This window comes from Carcharodon carcharias, chromosome 8, assembly GCF_017639515.1.
Source record: "Carcharodon carcharias isolate sCarCar2 chromosome 8, sCarCar2.pri, whole genome shotgun sequence".
NCBI lineage: Eukaryota > Metazoa > Chordata > Chondrichthyes > Lamniformes > Lamnidae > Carcharodon > Carcharodon carcharias.
In genome coordinates, this window is record NC_054474.1 from 176,171,662 (window position 1) to 176,188,527 (window position 16,866).

The 16,866-nt window shown below is 40.5% G+C and overlaps 1 protein-coding gene across 8 annotated transcripts in view; it reads right to left on the reverse strand.

Annotated features, from left to right (window-relative positions):
• cdk5rap2 (CDK5 regulatory subunit associated protein 2) overlaps positions 1–16,866 on the reverse strand; it is a 162,118-nt gene that overhangs the window by 111,172 nt on the left and 34,080 nt on the right. For all 8 annotated transcript variants that reach the window (XM_041193297.1, XM_041193298.1, XM_041193294.1 and 5 more), the window contains exons 6-9: positions 15,546–15,669; positions 14,606–14,772; positions 12,575–12,731; positions 7,911–7,964 (exon numbers count right to left, since the gene is read on the reverse strand). In XM_041193297.1, coding sequence (XP_041049231.1) covers positions 7,911–7,964; positions 12,575–12,731; positions 14,606–14,772; positions 15,546–15,669 — 502 coding nt within the window. The remainder of the gene's footprint in view (positions 1–7,910; positions 7,965–12,574; positions 12,732–14,605; positions 14,773–15,545; positions 15,670–16,866) is intronic.

Below are 16,866 nucleotides of genomic sequence, written 5' to 3' on the forward strand. Positions count from 1 at the left end.
AACTCAGTTATTCAAGTTATAGAGAAGGTCCAACATCCTTCAGACAGCATTGTAATTAAGATGAGATAATTAACCTTCTGTAGTAGTAGCAGATCTCCTGTGGTTCATGCCCAAGTGACCTTAACTTGATATTTTTTGCCATCTCTCCTTCTGTGCTTGTGATTTCTTGATTTCTCTGCAACTTGCCTTGTATCCTAGTATGTAACTACCTTTCTCTCAGCTGCTGAGATTTTTTTTACTGTGATAGCACTATCTTATGAAGTTTGTCTGGAGAAATTTGTGTGAACATACAAACATATGAGCTAGGAGCAGGAGTAGGCCACCTGGCCCTTCAGGCCTGCTCCACCATTCAATTAGATCTGATTGTAACCTCCCACCTACCCCCAATAACCTTTCACCAATTGTTAATCAAGAATCTATCAAGCTTTGCCTTAAAAATATTCAAAGGCCCTGGCTTCTACTGCCTTCTGAGGAAGAGAGTTCCAAAGACTCACAACGCTGAGAGAAAAAAGTTCTCCTCATCCGTCTTAAGTGAACGACACCTTATTTTTAAACTGTGACCTGTAGTTCTAGATTCTCCCAATTGAGGAAACATCCTCTCCACATCTGTCAAGACCCCTCAGGATCTTAAAGGTTTTGATCAAGTCACCTCTTACTCTTCTAAACCCTAGTGGATATAAACCTAACCTGTCCAACCTTTCCTCACAACAGAATCCACCTATTCCTGGTATTAGTTTAATAAACCTTCTCTGAACTGCTTCTAACACATTTACATCTTTCCTTAAATAAGGAGACCATGACTATACACAGTACTCCAGATGTGGCCTCACCAGTGCCCTGTACAACTGAAGCATAACCTCCTTACTCTTGTATTCAATTCCCCTCGCAATAAACAATAACATTCTACAAGCTTTCCTAATTACTTACTGTACCTGCATACTGGGCACACCCAGAAGCGCTGAGCGCTCCCTGTGCAGGCGGGGGGAGTAGGAGGAGTCGGGACCTGCGCTCTTTTATGCATGTGCGCAAAAGAGTGCAGAAATCTCCCGGAGGCACAGAGCTGCCTCAGGGAGATTAGTGTGATTTAAAAAAAATTTTAATAAAGAAAAAAAATTTAAGACAGTGTCACATGAGCTGGAACATGTCAATGAATTTCAATAAAAAAATTTATTTAATTTAGAAACCCTTCACGAAGCCTCATCCCGCCTGTGGATGAGGTTTCATGATAAATGTGAAGGCCGCCTGGGCTCTTCGCCTGCCCGACAACCTTAAGGTTGGATGGGCAACTCAATTAATTACTTTAATTAGTTTTTAAATGGCTTTAATAGGTCATTTGACAGTTTGGCAGACGCGCAGCCAACTCCGAGAATCAGAATGACGCGCAGTGACATTGGGACGCACGCCTGATGCCACCGTGTGTCATTTTACACGTAGGCAGGCCCCACTCGCCAACCCGAAGATTCTGCCCATGTACTAGGACACCCAGATCCTTCCGAATCTCAGAGCTCTGCAATCTCCCACCATTTAGATAATATGCTTCTTTTTTATTCTTCCTGCCAAAATGGACTATTTCACATTAATCCACATTATATTCCGTTTGCCAGGTCTTTGCCCACTCTCTTAACTTATCTATGTCACTTTGTAGCCTCTGTGCATCCACTTCATAACTTACTTTCCTACCTACCTTTGTGTCATCAGCAAATTTGGCAACCATACCACCTGTCCCTTCATCCAAGTCATTCATATAAATTGTAAAATCAGGCACTGATCCCTGTGGCACACCACTCATTACATCCTGCTAACCAGAAAAAGACCCATTTATGGCTACTCCGTTCCCTGTTAGCTAATGTGCTTGTGACCTTTATGGGATGAAGTTTGTCTATACTGATGTTACCGATTTATATGAGTATTTTTGAGGGTTATTTGTGCCAGTCTAATATTTTCCATTGGTGTCACAGACACACCAAAAAGTTAAATAGAAGAGTGATGTAGGTAAGAGAAAAAAAAACTTAAAGAGGAGAATGGGTAGCATGAGATTTGAAAACTATGCAAAAGACAAATGGGCAGCTGAGTGGGGCAAAGAAGGCTGTGATTGAGAACAACGGAAGAGCCAGTAGAGACACTTAAGGGGAGAAAAGGCCATGTACAAAGCACAGAAGACTGGGAACATTTGAGAACAATGGGAGAGCCTTCTCAGCATATGTCAAGGCTGCAAAATGGTAAATTAGATTATATGGAGCACAGGCAGCTTGAGGCTAGAAACTGACGATTGTTCAGAGGAACAGGGTTTGAGGTGGAGGAGGCCAAGAGAGTGGAAGAACCGGCTGGCAAGGAATGGAAAGGAACTATAGGTCAGAGGTCTGATACTCAACACCCAACAAAGATAAGAGCTTATTTTTGAAATTCCCAATATGTGTTTACATAAGCATTTTAATTTCTAAATGTTGACAGGCTTCTGTCAACTGAACTGGATATGTCCACATATGCCAGTCTTAATATTGACATGTCAAATGAGTAGCAGCTAAATTTTAGATACAAATTTGGGCAGACCCAGACAGACAGACAGACAGGTGTAACGCTACTGGCATCAACTACCTCAGTTTTTAAAGAAGGACAATCATCTTCTAGGTCCACCCAAATCGTTTGTACAGGTTTTGCACCATTAAGGTTATCGGTTTCTTGCAGGGCCATCGCAATGCTACATCCTGACGTTGGTCTCCTTGCAGAAAATTTCACACGTTTTGGTATTTTGCTTTTCGACAAGGAAGGCACTGATTTGTATTCAATATCCCTAATTTCCTGAATTGCATTAGCAATACATTGTCTCATTAAGGCACAATTTTCAGTTGTCACTCTACAATCAAACATGGATTTCGGCTGAATATCCTCAGATTCATCAGTCATCCAATCAATCCTGGTTGAATTTAATGTTGGCATTGATTCATTTTCCAGATCGTCTGTACAAGCTGACTGTCTTGAACGGGCACGATTGGCCAGCTTCCTTGCAATGGTAGGTCTTCTCTGGTCTAAATCAAAGCACATACTCCGTGATTGGCTGCTTAACGGAATTTGGTGTACATTTCCTGTTAATCCACTCCGCATGGTCCGTCTAGGGGTGGAACAGACTAAGTCACAGAATAAACCTGCTACTCGCACTGACTCAGAGCAGAGGCATGTTCTTGTCCTGTGCCCACCACTGAAAGTGCGCCAGCAGTTTGAGCAGCGCAAGCTTTTTTTGTTGCTCCTTCCTGGCATCCAGAATTCAGATACAACAGATTCATCTTGTAGAAGCATGCTGTATTGTAAAGAAAATTGATTCACACCCCGAGTAGAGATGCGTTCTTTACATTGGGAAATTTTAGATTTTTCATTACACTGAAAATACAAATACACTATACATTGAATTAATTGTTCTTTCTCTGCCGTTAACATCTGCAGTCTCGCACTGGCAACAGTCTTAACACGAGCAATAACAATGTCATATTCCAATACCTTTTCCAACATAAAGGCACATTTACTGCATAAGAACTCTCCTTGGCCATCACGGCTAATGGTATAACCCAATACATAAGAAAGAACAATCTGCAATCTTCTTTTGCTAGAGGTGTGGAAAATCCAGCGTCGCTGATTTCCTTGGAGATCACTGGCACACATGCGACAAAGATCTTTCATTTTCAGAAATTAAACTCTGAGCTTCTTCTAAGCAAAACCGCTCACCATGCCGTCCTTGAATTGTAGAATACTGATTGAGTTACCGACTTCAAATAGCGCAAAGCTCTTCATTCACATTTTCTGATTCTGCTCCATCACATAAAATTTCAAAAAAGGGGCCAGTTGCAGCTCTGTCAAGAGTTGCTATGGTGATCAACTGCAGCTTTTCAGTGATGAGGCAGTATCGTCATTAGCCTTTCATAAGCTTTTCAAACAGATACCTCTGACTACCAATTCTTCCAAAAGTCACCTCTTTGCTGGTTGGAACATATCAAGTTTGCACTGATGTTTTGTTACCATTCTGTGAAGACGAATCCTCATTTCAATAACAATCCCAACATGAAAGAGCAAGATACAGGAAGCACAACCTTTAGTCAAGTAGCATTACAGACTGCTGTCGTTCGTCTTCTCCTCGATGAGATACGATTTTTTCCACTGTAGTTCACCACAGCCTGTGGCTGAACTGTTCAATTACTGCTGTCCTGCGAAAACTTCCGTCAGCTCACTACTTCACAAAGTAAACTGAAGTGACAAACATGGGTCACCAGAACAGTGCATTTACTGAAGTACTCTTATTGCTTCAGTGTGAACCAGCATAGATTACAGACCAAACTCTAATCCCAGCCTTCCAGTAAGTTTCTGATTCTCTTTTTGTTCAGTGCACAACAACAAATATTTTAGGAAGTGCAAGTTCAGCCGTTTGGTAGTTGTTGATTTGTGCTCCTATCCTCGTGGTCCTATGCTTGCAAGGGGCTTTTTTCTTAAAAAGGCATTTTCAAGATGTCGACTTTTGTCAAACTAGGCTGTCTTCCTATTTTAGCCCACAAACATCTGCATGCTACTTTAGTTTCCTGTTCTCAGTATAGTCGTCAGTGAACAGCTTGCATCACACATGCGACAGACAGGACTACATTGAATAAATCTTCTTTGCCAACATATTGCCAATTTTCAAAATAGAATAGTCAAATATTCTAGGAAGCCATAAACACAAGCACACAGTGTAGAATAATTTTCACCCCAGATTCAGGATCTTCATTAACTTTTCTTCACTCTCAGACTGGGCCTCTGCACGCAGATAATTGACATCTATTGGTCTAAAATCTTTACTTCTTATCGGAATTTCCATTTGTTCTGCTTTTTGTTTTGCATTTCTGCTTTCTATTCTGCAGTCTTCAAAAAAAAAAGCCAGCCACTATTCTACATGATTAACACGATGACTTAATCCCCGGTTTCGTAACTTCCTCTGCAAGAATGCCCACGGCCTGCCAGATTGGAAAGCTCACTCTAGCTGTTTCATCACAAATACAAATGTCCACTCCAGATCTCCAACTGTGTCCCTGAACAGTCTTTCACACAAGAACTGCAAAACTAACAACTGCGTGTGGTTACAAGTTCTCTCCTCCAACCACATTGTCGAACTACTTAACAGTAAACCAAACTTACGAGCAATTTTTGGTGTGCCTATGCAAATCATTTCCGAGAAACTGCTTAAATCATTTCTAAATCGAAGCTTAATTTTGTACTTAATTTTTGTACTTGGCATTTATTTCTTAGATATGCTCCTTCATTCAGATCTGATTCAATACTGAAAAATCTTTTCTTTTAAAAAGCCAGTTTTTTAACACTCCCCCTGCAAATCAAGGTTGCCTGGTACAGTCTTGCAATAAACAGGATAAGTACACAGACAATGAGAAAACTGACAGGGTAGCAAGGCAGCTGTAAGATTTTGTTCTCCCTGTCTTCTCAGCTAGACTGTCTGGGTATGTGGAGTAGATTGAAATAACTCATTATTTCAGATTATGCAGAAACCAATGTTGTTTTAAATGAAATTTAAAATAACTCACGACCATAAAACCCTAAAAACAAGAAATGAAACAAAGTTTAAATGCACAGATAACACAGTGCAGAATGCTGACTTGCATGCTATATTTTGTTTGGTTTCCATGTTTTCAACAGTTTGTTACTAGTAAACGAGCAATAAACATGCATTGCATCAGTGGTACGACACCTCTGCCAGATGTCTACAAGCTTTATGAGCCCTGGTGCCAATGTGAATAACCAAGAAGCTCTTTAGGTTTGCACAGTGCACAGTGGATGCAAAGAATTAAATATAAGCCTGGTGTTTTTTTTTTAAATACTTTTCCAGCTTTGATTATTGATCTGATTCCGATCTCGCCCCTTCAGGCGTAAACCTTGCTGGGGTGGCCGGTTTTCTTGGGCAGCAGCACAGCCTGGATGTTGGGACCCCACCCTGGGCTATGATGGCCCCTCCCAGCAGAACTCCTCGTTGTTGCGGATGGTGAGCTGCAGGTGGCGGGGGGGGGGGGGGGGGGCGGTGTGTGGTGGTGGTGGTGGTGGTGGTGGTGGTGGTGGTGGATGATGCGGGTATTTCTGCATGTAAAAAATAATCACATTCCCTAAAGTAAATAGGGAATTTCAAAAAGTGAACCTAAGACTATAAAAGGTAGAATAGCAGAGGGTGGAAGAAACTAAAGATGATAACTTATCCTGGAAGAATGGATGCATGTGCTCTGGCAGCTCTCAAGTGGTTTCATATGTGAATTTGGTGATTCATTTGGCTACGAGGGGCACTGCCACTATTCTTAACAAGCACCTACGTGTATGTATTCCCAGCAGGAATCACTGAGTAGCAGACAGACACATGCGCTCTAGAAAAGTGATCTTTCCACGACCCCCATACTGTCCCAGGTAGCTGATTTTCCTTTGGCTTCTCCAACCAGCCAGCTGGCTCACCCAGGTGTGAATGGTCTGCTGCTGTTTTGTGACATATTTATACACTAGGCTACTGGGGTGGGGGGGGGGGGGGGTAAACAAATCAGCCCGTTTTTAAATAAACAATATCTAAATAGGCAGATAGTAAACCAGGCAGAAAAGTAAGTGGTGTGCAGGGGAAAAAATGCAATTAACACACATAAGCACTTAGCATATATCAGATTAAAAAGTTCTGTTGAGGGTAGTTTACAGATTTCTTATGCAATACAGCTGCAAGGCATCAGCCTTTCAAGGAGAATGAAGAGCATTTAAACACAGAAGATAATCTGTCTCAATAATAGAATCACATCTAATGTCAAAACCTAAAACCACAGTTTAATGCCTGTTTTATGCAGAACCTGAAAGCAGCTGTAACCCTGCAACAACAGCAGTGGATAATTGGATGCCAGGTAAGTTATCAAGCATGTTGCATGCTAAAGCTAGATGACAGTATTGAAAAAAGTTTGAAAACCTTGCTGTGTTTCTATAGTTTCAAGAATTTACAAGAGATTTTTTTCGATTATATCTCTACTAAGCATAACAGAAGATAATCACAGTGAGTAGGCAAAATATTTCTAGAAAGCAACTAACTAGCAGTGGAGCAGACAGACAAGCCTGACAGTGATTTCTCTTACTGCTAATTCAACAATGGGAGACCCCCTCTTGATTGTTGGTCTTTAAATTATCCTGGAGTTCAGGCAATTTTTTTCGGTAGTTCTTGTAGGGACAGAGATAATATTTAAGTTCCAAGTTTGTATAGTGTGTAATAACAAATGGAATTGCAACTTTTCACTAATTTGAACATTTTATTGCAGGAGCCAAAACGCCTACTGTATCATAGTTTCTCATGATATCTTACACAGCAAAGGTATACGATGTAAAGGCAACAGCAATGTGCAGCTCATTCCAAGAAATAAAACTTTTAAAGCAAGTAAACGTTATTCCAACACTTCTTAGCTATAATCATTTCCACTCAAGTATCACAGTTCATTCATGGATAACCAGTTGGCGTCAGAGACTGAAGAAACATCTCTGAAATAGAAGACCCCCGGAAATTCTAGTAGCTAGCAAAGTTGTTGTTAAATGAAATGTACAAAGGGGAATTTCACTCACTCTTTTTTTTATTTGGCCCAGTTCCTGGAAATTTCCCATTTGAACAAGCACTAGCTAAAAGTCAAAAGTCACTTGCCAGACAATTGTGCCTGATCAGTTTTAAAAATGGATAAACATAATTGAGAGGGAAGCAAGACCCTGAGCAGCGACATCACTCAAAATGCAGAAATAAAGCAATTCCAGTTCCATTCTGAGCTACAGGACCTACCATAGACACATAAAAGTACAGATAACCCATGTGATGGCATAGTGAACTGCAAACTAAAAATTAAGTTTTCTTTGTACTTGATAAAATATACATAAGATACAATTACCTGCATTTCCTTTTCAAAGCGATTTCTCTCATTTCCTAGTTCACCTCGAAGGGCCTGATTAAGGAAGGAAAATGAGGTATATAATATTATTTAATGCTGGTAAAACTTAAAACTCTAATATAGCATGTGAATGTTATCTGCAATAATTCATTTCACTATTTCTATCAAGCAAAAGTTAGTTATTCACCAATGCATTAAGCTAATTGGTAACATATAAATCTGAAAGTTGACTTTGGTCATGCTGACTTGAATTTCTATTAATGAATGTACATGTTGCTTCTGGTTTTGTATCTAAATCACAATGCAGCGTAATAAAATAGCATACAAAATCTAACACAAAATCTTTCTAAATCAAACTAAGCACATTTTCCATTTGATCAGTTTACTGTTTTATGTTAACAAATGAAAGTATTTCAAAGACTTTTAAAAATTCCATATTACTGAATGATCAGCAGCATAAATATCACAATCACAACTTCGACTTATACAAAGCAAAACAACAATAAATCAAAAGAATACTGAATTATAATAGGGCCTCCTCCTTCCAAAGTAATCTCTACTAATTTTAGTTGGATATGGTGAAAAATTCCCTGCTCTGGAAACCAAGTGGGAGCTTAATGTACTAAAACCTCAGAGTGAACAGAGGCTTCCCAGCACCAGTGACTCAGCTCCAGCAGGCAATATTAGTGACATCCGACTATATTCTGTACCATATACTACATATGATGGTAGATTCCTCATTATTCGAGTATCTCCAAGTTGTAAGTGATTTTATCATCCTCTCATGACTGAGGAGTCTGATGTGGGATCCGCATGTTCATCCACAGAACTGGCAGTTCACGTTGTCATTGTCTGTGCTTAGGGAACTTCTGCAGATGGCCTTCCTCTGGGCAGGCTGAATGTTGTAAGTTTGGCATAGATGGTCCTTGAAGTGTGCTGAACCAAATTTCAGTGCTTGCCTCCACATGGGCCAGTCAACTGCAGTGTTTTCCCAAGAGAGATAGTCTGCAATTCATAAGTTTTAGGTTTAAACTGACCACCTTGATATTGTTTGCCCTGTGGCTGCTCTCTTAGAAGATCTGCTTGGGATCCTGTAGTCATCCATGCAGGAGACATGGCTGCCCATCTTAACAGAGTTTTTGGAGGGTGGTCTCCATGATGTTGAGCCCAGGCATTGTTTGTGATTTTTGTCCTACCATCAAATTCTCATGATGGTCCTCAGGTGCCTTTGGTGAAAGTATCCAGAGCTTTGATGTGGCGTCTGTAACAGATCTGGGATTCTGTGCTGTACAGCACAGTAATAAGGGCAATGGTTTCGTAAAGTTTGATTTTAGTCTTCAGCTTAATGCCACACTGCTTCCAGGCATGATCATGGAGTCAGCCCTAGGCAGAGCTTGTTTTCTGTATTTGTGCACTGATATCTTCATCAACAGTGACATCGCTAAAGAGCATGTTACTATGCATGAGAATTTTTCTAAAGCCTTGAGATGTTACTGCCATCAACAGTTAGGTCTGGTGCTTTATAGCATGTGCCTAGCGCTGGCTAAAACATAACCTCGGTCTTGCAGACACTGATTTGGAGATAAGTTGTTTTTGGTAGCACTCAAAAATTTATTTGAAACAGTCTGGATGTCTTCCTTGTTGTGGGCATATAGGCCTTGGTCATCTGCATACAGAAGCCCTCTGATTACTGCCTCTGTGGTTTTGCCAGAGGCACACATCTGGAGAGACTGAAGAACTTCCCTGAATGTAACCTAATGTTGATGCCTGCAGGCATGTCTCTGGTGGCTTCCTTAAATATTGCAGCAAAAAGAGATTGAAGATTTGGGGAGCCATGCAGCACATTTGCTTAAAGCCACTGGCTTAAAGGCATAGGACACCTCACCACAGGCACAAAGTAAGCTCAAACATGCATAACAATGCATAACTCGTTATAAGAATATATTCCTGAAAATAGTAATTTGTGGTCTAAAACCTCAGAATCTTTACAGTTCAGAAGGAGGCCATTTGGTCCATTGAGTCTGCACTGGCTCTCTGAAAGAGCATTCTACCTAGTCCCACTCCCCTGCCTTATCCCCACAATCTTGCACATTCTCTCTTTTCAGATATTAATCCAATTCCCTTTTGAATACCTTGATCAAATTTGCCCCTACCACCCTCTCAAGAAGTTCATTCCAGACTCCAACCACCCCCGGGTGAAAACATTTTTCCTCATATCACTATTACTCCTTTTGCCAATTATTTTGAATCTGTTCCCTCTAGTTCTTGATGCTCTCTTCAGTGGGAACAGTTTTTCACTATTTACCCTGTCCATACCCCTCAGGTTCTTGAATACCTCTACCAAGTCTTGTCTCAGCCTTCTTTTCTCCAAGCAAAACAGTCCCAACCTCTCAAACTTTCCTCATAGCTTCAGTTCTTCATTCCGGGAATTATTCCTGTGAATCTCCTCTCTACTCTCTCCAATGCCTTCACATCATTCTTCAAGTATCGCGCACAAAAACTGGATGCAGGACTCCAGGTGAGGCCTAATTCAACATGACCTCCTTAATTTAGTGCTCAGTGCCCCTGTTAATAAAGCCTAAGGTACTGTATGCTTTATTAACTGCTCTCTCAACATGCCCTGCCATCTTCAAAGATTTATGTACATACGCACCGAGGCCCTTTTGCTCCTACACCTCCTTTGGAGTTTCTCCCTTTATTTTATACTGTCTCTCCATATTCTTCCTGCCAAAATGAATCACCTCATACTCCTCTGAATTTAATCTCAGCTGTCACTTGTCTGCCCAATTCACCAACATGTCTATGTCCTTTTGAAGTCCAAGACTATCCCCATCACAGCTGACAACATTTCCAATCTTCATATGGTCTGCAAATTTTGAAATCATGTCCTGAACACTACAGTTTAGGTCATTAACATATATCAGAAAGAGCAAGGGTCCCAACACTGACCTCTGGGGAACCTCACTACAAACCTTCCTCCAATCTGAAAAACAACCATTTATCACTACCCTGTTTATGGTCACTCAGCCAATTTCTTATCCACTTTGCCTTTTATTCCATGAGCTAGAATTTTGCTCACAAGTCTGTTGTGTGGCATTGTATCAAATGACTTTTGAAAATACATATCCATCACAATGTTGCCCTTATCAACCTTCTCTGTTACTTCAAAAAACTCCAGCAAGTTAGTTAAACATGATTTCCCTTAATGAATCCATGCTGGTTTTCCTTAATTATCCTGCACTTGTCTATGTGACTAGTGATTTTGTCCCGAACAATAGTTTCCAGAAGTTTCCCTATCACTGAAGTTAAACTGACTGGACTGTGGCTGAACAATGGTGTTACATTCACAATTCTTCAGTCCTCTGGCACTACTCCTGTGTCAAGGAAGATTGTAAGATTATCACTAGTGCCTCTGCAATTTCCACTCACTTCCCTCAGAATCGCTGAATGCATCTCATCCAGTCCTGGTACTTCATCTGTTTTAAGTAAAGATAGCCTTTCTAACACTGCCTCCTTCTCAATTGTAAATTCTTCTAGTGTACCAGTTACCTCCTCTCTCACCTCGGCCTGGGTAGCATCTTCTTCCTTTGTAAGGACAGATGCAAAGTACTTGTTTAATACCTCCGTGATTTCTCCTGCCTCCACATGCAAGGCTCTATTCTTTCTTTTACCACCGTTTTAATATTTATATGCTTATAGAAGATCTTGGGATTCCCTTTTATGTTAGCTTCCAGTCTCTTTTCATGCTCTCTCCCTGCTCTTCTTAGTTTTTTCACTTCCCCTCTAGTCTTTCTGTATTCAGTCCAATTCTCCATTGTATTTTCTACCTGACATCTGTTGTACATGTACTTCTTCCTACCTAACTTCGAGTGGATCATCCTGAAAGTTAACAGTAAAATACCAGCATTAACTTTCAAGTGGTTCCCCCACTTTAGGGATCCCCTTCCTCTATGTTCCAAATTAGTCCTCATTTCATACAGGAAACCTCCGACAGGAGCAAGCCTCCGAAGCTTCATACAACTTTACTTCCAAATAATGTGCTAGCATGTGCTAGGAAGTTTCATCTCCCAGATTTCCTCTCTCTCATTGAAGAGACGTCTTGGCAACAGTTCAGTGCAACCTCCAAATAGCGTGGGCAGATGTCAGGAACATGACTAGTGGTGAAAGACACAGGTACTAATTCAAGTCCCTGGCCTCACTCCCAATTTCGAGGAGGAATAAAATCAAGCTCTCTTATTTTACTTTGCAAACCTAGAGTTAGGGAGTCAATATTAATTTAATACAAACATTGTAACATGTCTCCTCAGCTAAAATATCAGGTTCAAGAAGAGTAATCCTTCCTTCAAGAAGGCCGTGCAGAGAGTCCTAAAACAACCCTTCTTTCAATCCAAAAACAATTACCACTCTTTACATGTTAAGATTGTATTTAGTGTTCAGAGAAAGCCACTGTTTCTGTAATTGCCAGTCTTCTATCCATGTCTATTAAGGCAAATGCACAGAAAATTATGCAGAGAGGACAGAAATAGAAAATCACAACTTATGATACTCAGGTTGAAACATAAATCTAATTTTGAAAAATCAAGTAATTGCCACATTGGAATCTATTCTTTATATTGTATTAATATTGGAGTTAGTAAAAAAAAAAGTATTAAGACATCACCTACTTCAGATTCACCAGCTTTCTTCAGAAGTGCCTCAGTGAGTTCCTGGATCTTTTCTGAAGGATTCACATGACTGTCCTGCATCTTTGCCTTTTCATTTTGAAGCTGATTAATAAGAACGTCTTTGCTCTTTATAGTCTCATTTAGCTGATCAATTAGCCTAAAAAATATTAGCACACCTTTACCTGGTATTCCACAAAGCTAAATCCCGACATTAAAAGTGTGAGTGAAAATTGTCAGATATTCTTAAGCTCTGAATTTATTGAATATTGAAGCTATTGATTAGCTTCATCATTTTCTGGAAATTTTGCTTTGAACAGAATATTACAATTACCGCACATGTCATGCATCAGCTTTTCCTTATTAAATACTGACACTTGGGAGACGTAAGTTAAAGAGGCAACAATTTTTTGTAAACTCGGATGCAAAAGTGTATTTTCTTAGAAAAAACTGGCAATATATTGGAATTCAAACACTGCAACAATTAAACTAATTAAGACAATGAAAAAAGTCAGTCAATATGGTACAGAAGGCAACTATTCAGCACATCAAATCCATGCTGGATAACCACAGTAAGACTTTTTTACTCTTATACTCCAATCCCCATGTAATAAAGGCCAACAAAACATTTGCTTTCCTAATTTCTTGCTGTTTCTCCTGTACCTGCATGTTATCTTTCATGATCCTTTATAGTAATATGTTCCCTCTCCTTTATTGTGTGAACTAACTCCAACATTCACAGTAAAAATTATCTTCCCCTTCATAATGTACTTTAACCCCCCTCGTTTATAATGTAAACTGATCCATCCTCTTCATAACTTAAAGACTACCTCCCTTTCATAATGTAATTGACCGGGTACAGCATCAAGGAGCCCTAACAAAACGGAGTCAATGGGAATCGGGGGAAAACTCCACTGGTTGGAGTCACACCCAGCACAAAGGAAGATGGTTGTGGTTGTTGGAGGTCAATCATCTCAGTTCCAGAACAACACTGCTGGAGTTCCTCAGGGTAGTTTCCTAGGCCTGACCATCTGCAGTTGCTTCATCAATGACCTTCTCTCCATCATAAGGTCAGAAGTGGGGATTTTCGCTGATGACTGCGCAATGTTCAGCACCATTCATGACTCCTCAGTTAATGAAGAAGTCCTTGCTCATATGCAGCAAGACCTGGATAACAATCAGGTCTGGGCTGACAAATGGCAAGTAACATTCATACCACCCAAGTGCCAGGCAATGATTATCTCCAACAAGAGAGAATCCAACCATCTCCCCTTGACATTCAATGGCATTACCATCGCTGAATCCCCTACTATCAATATCCTGGGGGTTACCATTGACCAGAAACTGACCTGGACTACACATATAAACACTGTGGCTATGAGAGCAGGTTAAGAGGCTGGGAATGCTGCAGCAAGTGACTCATGTCCTGACTTCCCCCAAGCCTGTCCATCATCTACAAGGCTCAAGTCAGGAGTGTGATGGAATACTCTCCACATACCTGGATGAGTGTCACTCCAATATCATCCAGGACAAAGTAGCCCACTTGATTGGCACCCCTTCCACCACCTTCAACATTCACTCCGTCCACCACCAACACATAGTGGCAGCAGTGTGTACCATCTACAAAATGCACTGTAGCAACTCACTACGACTCCTTCGACAGCACCTTCCAAACCCGTGACCTCTACCACCTAGAAGGCCAAGGGCAGCAGATGCATGGGAACACCACCATCTGTAAGTTCCCCTCCAAACCACACACCATGCTGACTTGAACTATATTGCCATTCCTTCACTGTCGCTGGGTCAAAATCCTGGAACTCCCTTCCTAACAGCAAAGTGGGTGTACCTACACCACATGGACTGCAGCGATTCAAGAAGGCAGCTCACCACCACCTTCTCAAGGGCAATTAGGTTTAGGCAACAAATGCTGGCCTAGCCAGTGACACCCCTATCCTGTGAAAGATTTTCTAAAAAATCTGGTCTCTTTTTAAGAATGTTTTGACATCAGAAAACTAAAACTAAAAGAAAACTGACTGTTCAGTCTCTGTGCGGTTCTTGGTCTGCTCTGGGGGTAAAGGTGATCCCATACGGTTCTGTTTGTTAATTGTTAGAATCTGCTTCTCCAGGCTGATACTCCGAATCTTCTCCTGCTCTGCAATAGCAGCCATCTTTTCCAATTCTTCCTGGGTAGTTTTAACATCCTAATTGCATGAAAGGGGAAAAATGATTTTATTCCTGTAAATTTTCAGTAGGACATTTTCAATACCCATTTCCCTTTTCCAGCCACCAAAAAAATATATTTTCACATATTATAGAGCATAAAGGAAAATGGAAATTCTATTGGCCGATGGGGATGATAGCCCAGTGAAACAATTTTCAAAATCAGTTTAATTTCTTAGGGAAATTTCCATGGAGTTTGACCCGATCTCCCATTGTAACTTTAGTGGAAGGACAGCAGAACCCCCAGCTAAACATGTATCTAGCTGTTTACAGACCTTCCATGAGCCTCCTTCTGAATTTACTGCAGGACATTGGAACAAGCCTCCCAGAAATTCAGGACCGTGGAGTGGGTATAATGGATGGCTGCATTTATTTGCGCTGCAGCACCATGGGGAGGCTCCCTGTACATGTACGCATCCACAAATTAGTGTTGCATCTACTGCATGCTCCACCCTAAAAGTATGCCTCAAGATGAAGACCAGGGTAGCAAAACTATGACAGAGTAAGAGAGGAAAATGCAATGAGAAAGTAGTGGCAGTGTTAGCCACAATAATTGGTTCCCTAAGTGCTAAATCCAGATACCTTCCAATGCATGCGTCAACTACAATATTTCATAATGGAACAAACCATATTTGCCAAAAAACTGTTACCAAACTACCTTGTCCAAAAGTTTCTTGCCAAATAGGTAAAAAGCTTGTTAACCCAAACATGATCATTGGTTTAAACAAATTGATAAAATAAAGAATATATTCACCTCCTCCAAGACTTGGATCTGGTTACTGAGGAGCTGTTTAACCTGAAGTATCTCTTTCTGGGCTCCATCTTTCACACGCTGAATTTCTGCATCATTGTTGCCAGCCAAACTCTCCACTGCTTTTCTGTTGCATTAATATTAACAGCAAAACATTTATTAGAAGTTTCCTCTGTTTTACAAATGTTGAGCAATTACTGTTTGCAAGCATTTTGGACAGAAAGGAAAGAAAACCCTTTCAGAAGCAGAAGTATTGTCATTCATTGTTAGCGGAACAATACTGAAATACAATAAAAATGTATTTTAAAAATTATCGCTCTTCTACCGAAAAAAGGTGTCAGCTATATCCAAATACCTACATGTCATGGAGCAAATTCAGTGATCATTAGTGAAAGGCAAAAAGTTGAACAAAAGCTGCAATTTTTCTCACAAATGGGACAACAAAGTGCGTTTCAAATAGCGTCACAAGAGTGCCGCTTGAAACCAAAACCTCCAGACTCAGAGGGATGAGTGTGACAACTGAGCCAAATAGGCTTGAACAGAGTTGACCATTCAAAAAAAAGTTCTCTCCATAAGTCCTACTCATCAGAACTGAGCTGATAAATTATAGGGTAGTGGGAGCATTACTCCGTATGTGGACCACTAGATATTGAAAATGTCAGAACAATCACTCACCCACATAATTGATCTTGATTTACCGAATTCCAATAGTGCTCCAATTATTGCTTCCAATAACACTGTGCTCCAACAAAACAATTTCAGGATTTTCATCTTCAAAACCCTCCTGTAACCCCTCTATGTGAGCAAGCTTCCTCAGTTTCACTTTGCCGCATAGATTCTCCGTACCTCTCACTTCAGATTATTGCTCATATCCCATACACCACACTTCACATCAAAGGCCACCATCTGGAAATCCATGCCAAAACAACTTCATCCTACAGCCTCCATACTACTTTGAAAAATTTCCCTAAAACACATTCCATAAGAACATCAGAAATAGGAACAGGATAGGCCATATGGCTCCTCAGCCTGCTTTGACATTTAATACGCTCATGACTGATCTTCAAATGCAATTCCACTTTCCCACCAGGTCCCTCATGTTCCTCAAATCTAAAAATCTAATAATCTTAGCCTTGAATATACTCAACAACTGATTATCTGGAGTTAAGAATTCCAAAGATTCACAAGCCTCCAAATGGAAAAATTTCTCACCTCAGTTCGAAATGGTCTTTGCTGAGATTCTGCTCCATAGTTCTATACTCTCCAGTGAAAGGAACCAGCCTCTGAACATCTACCTCATCAAGCCTATATTGTCATTTCTTCA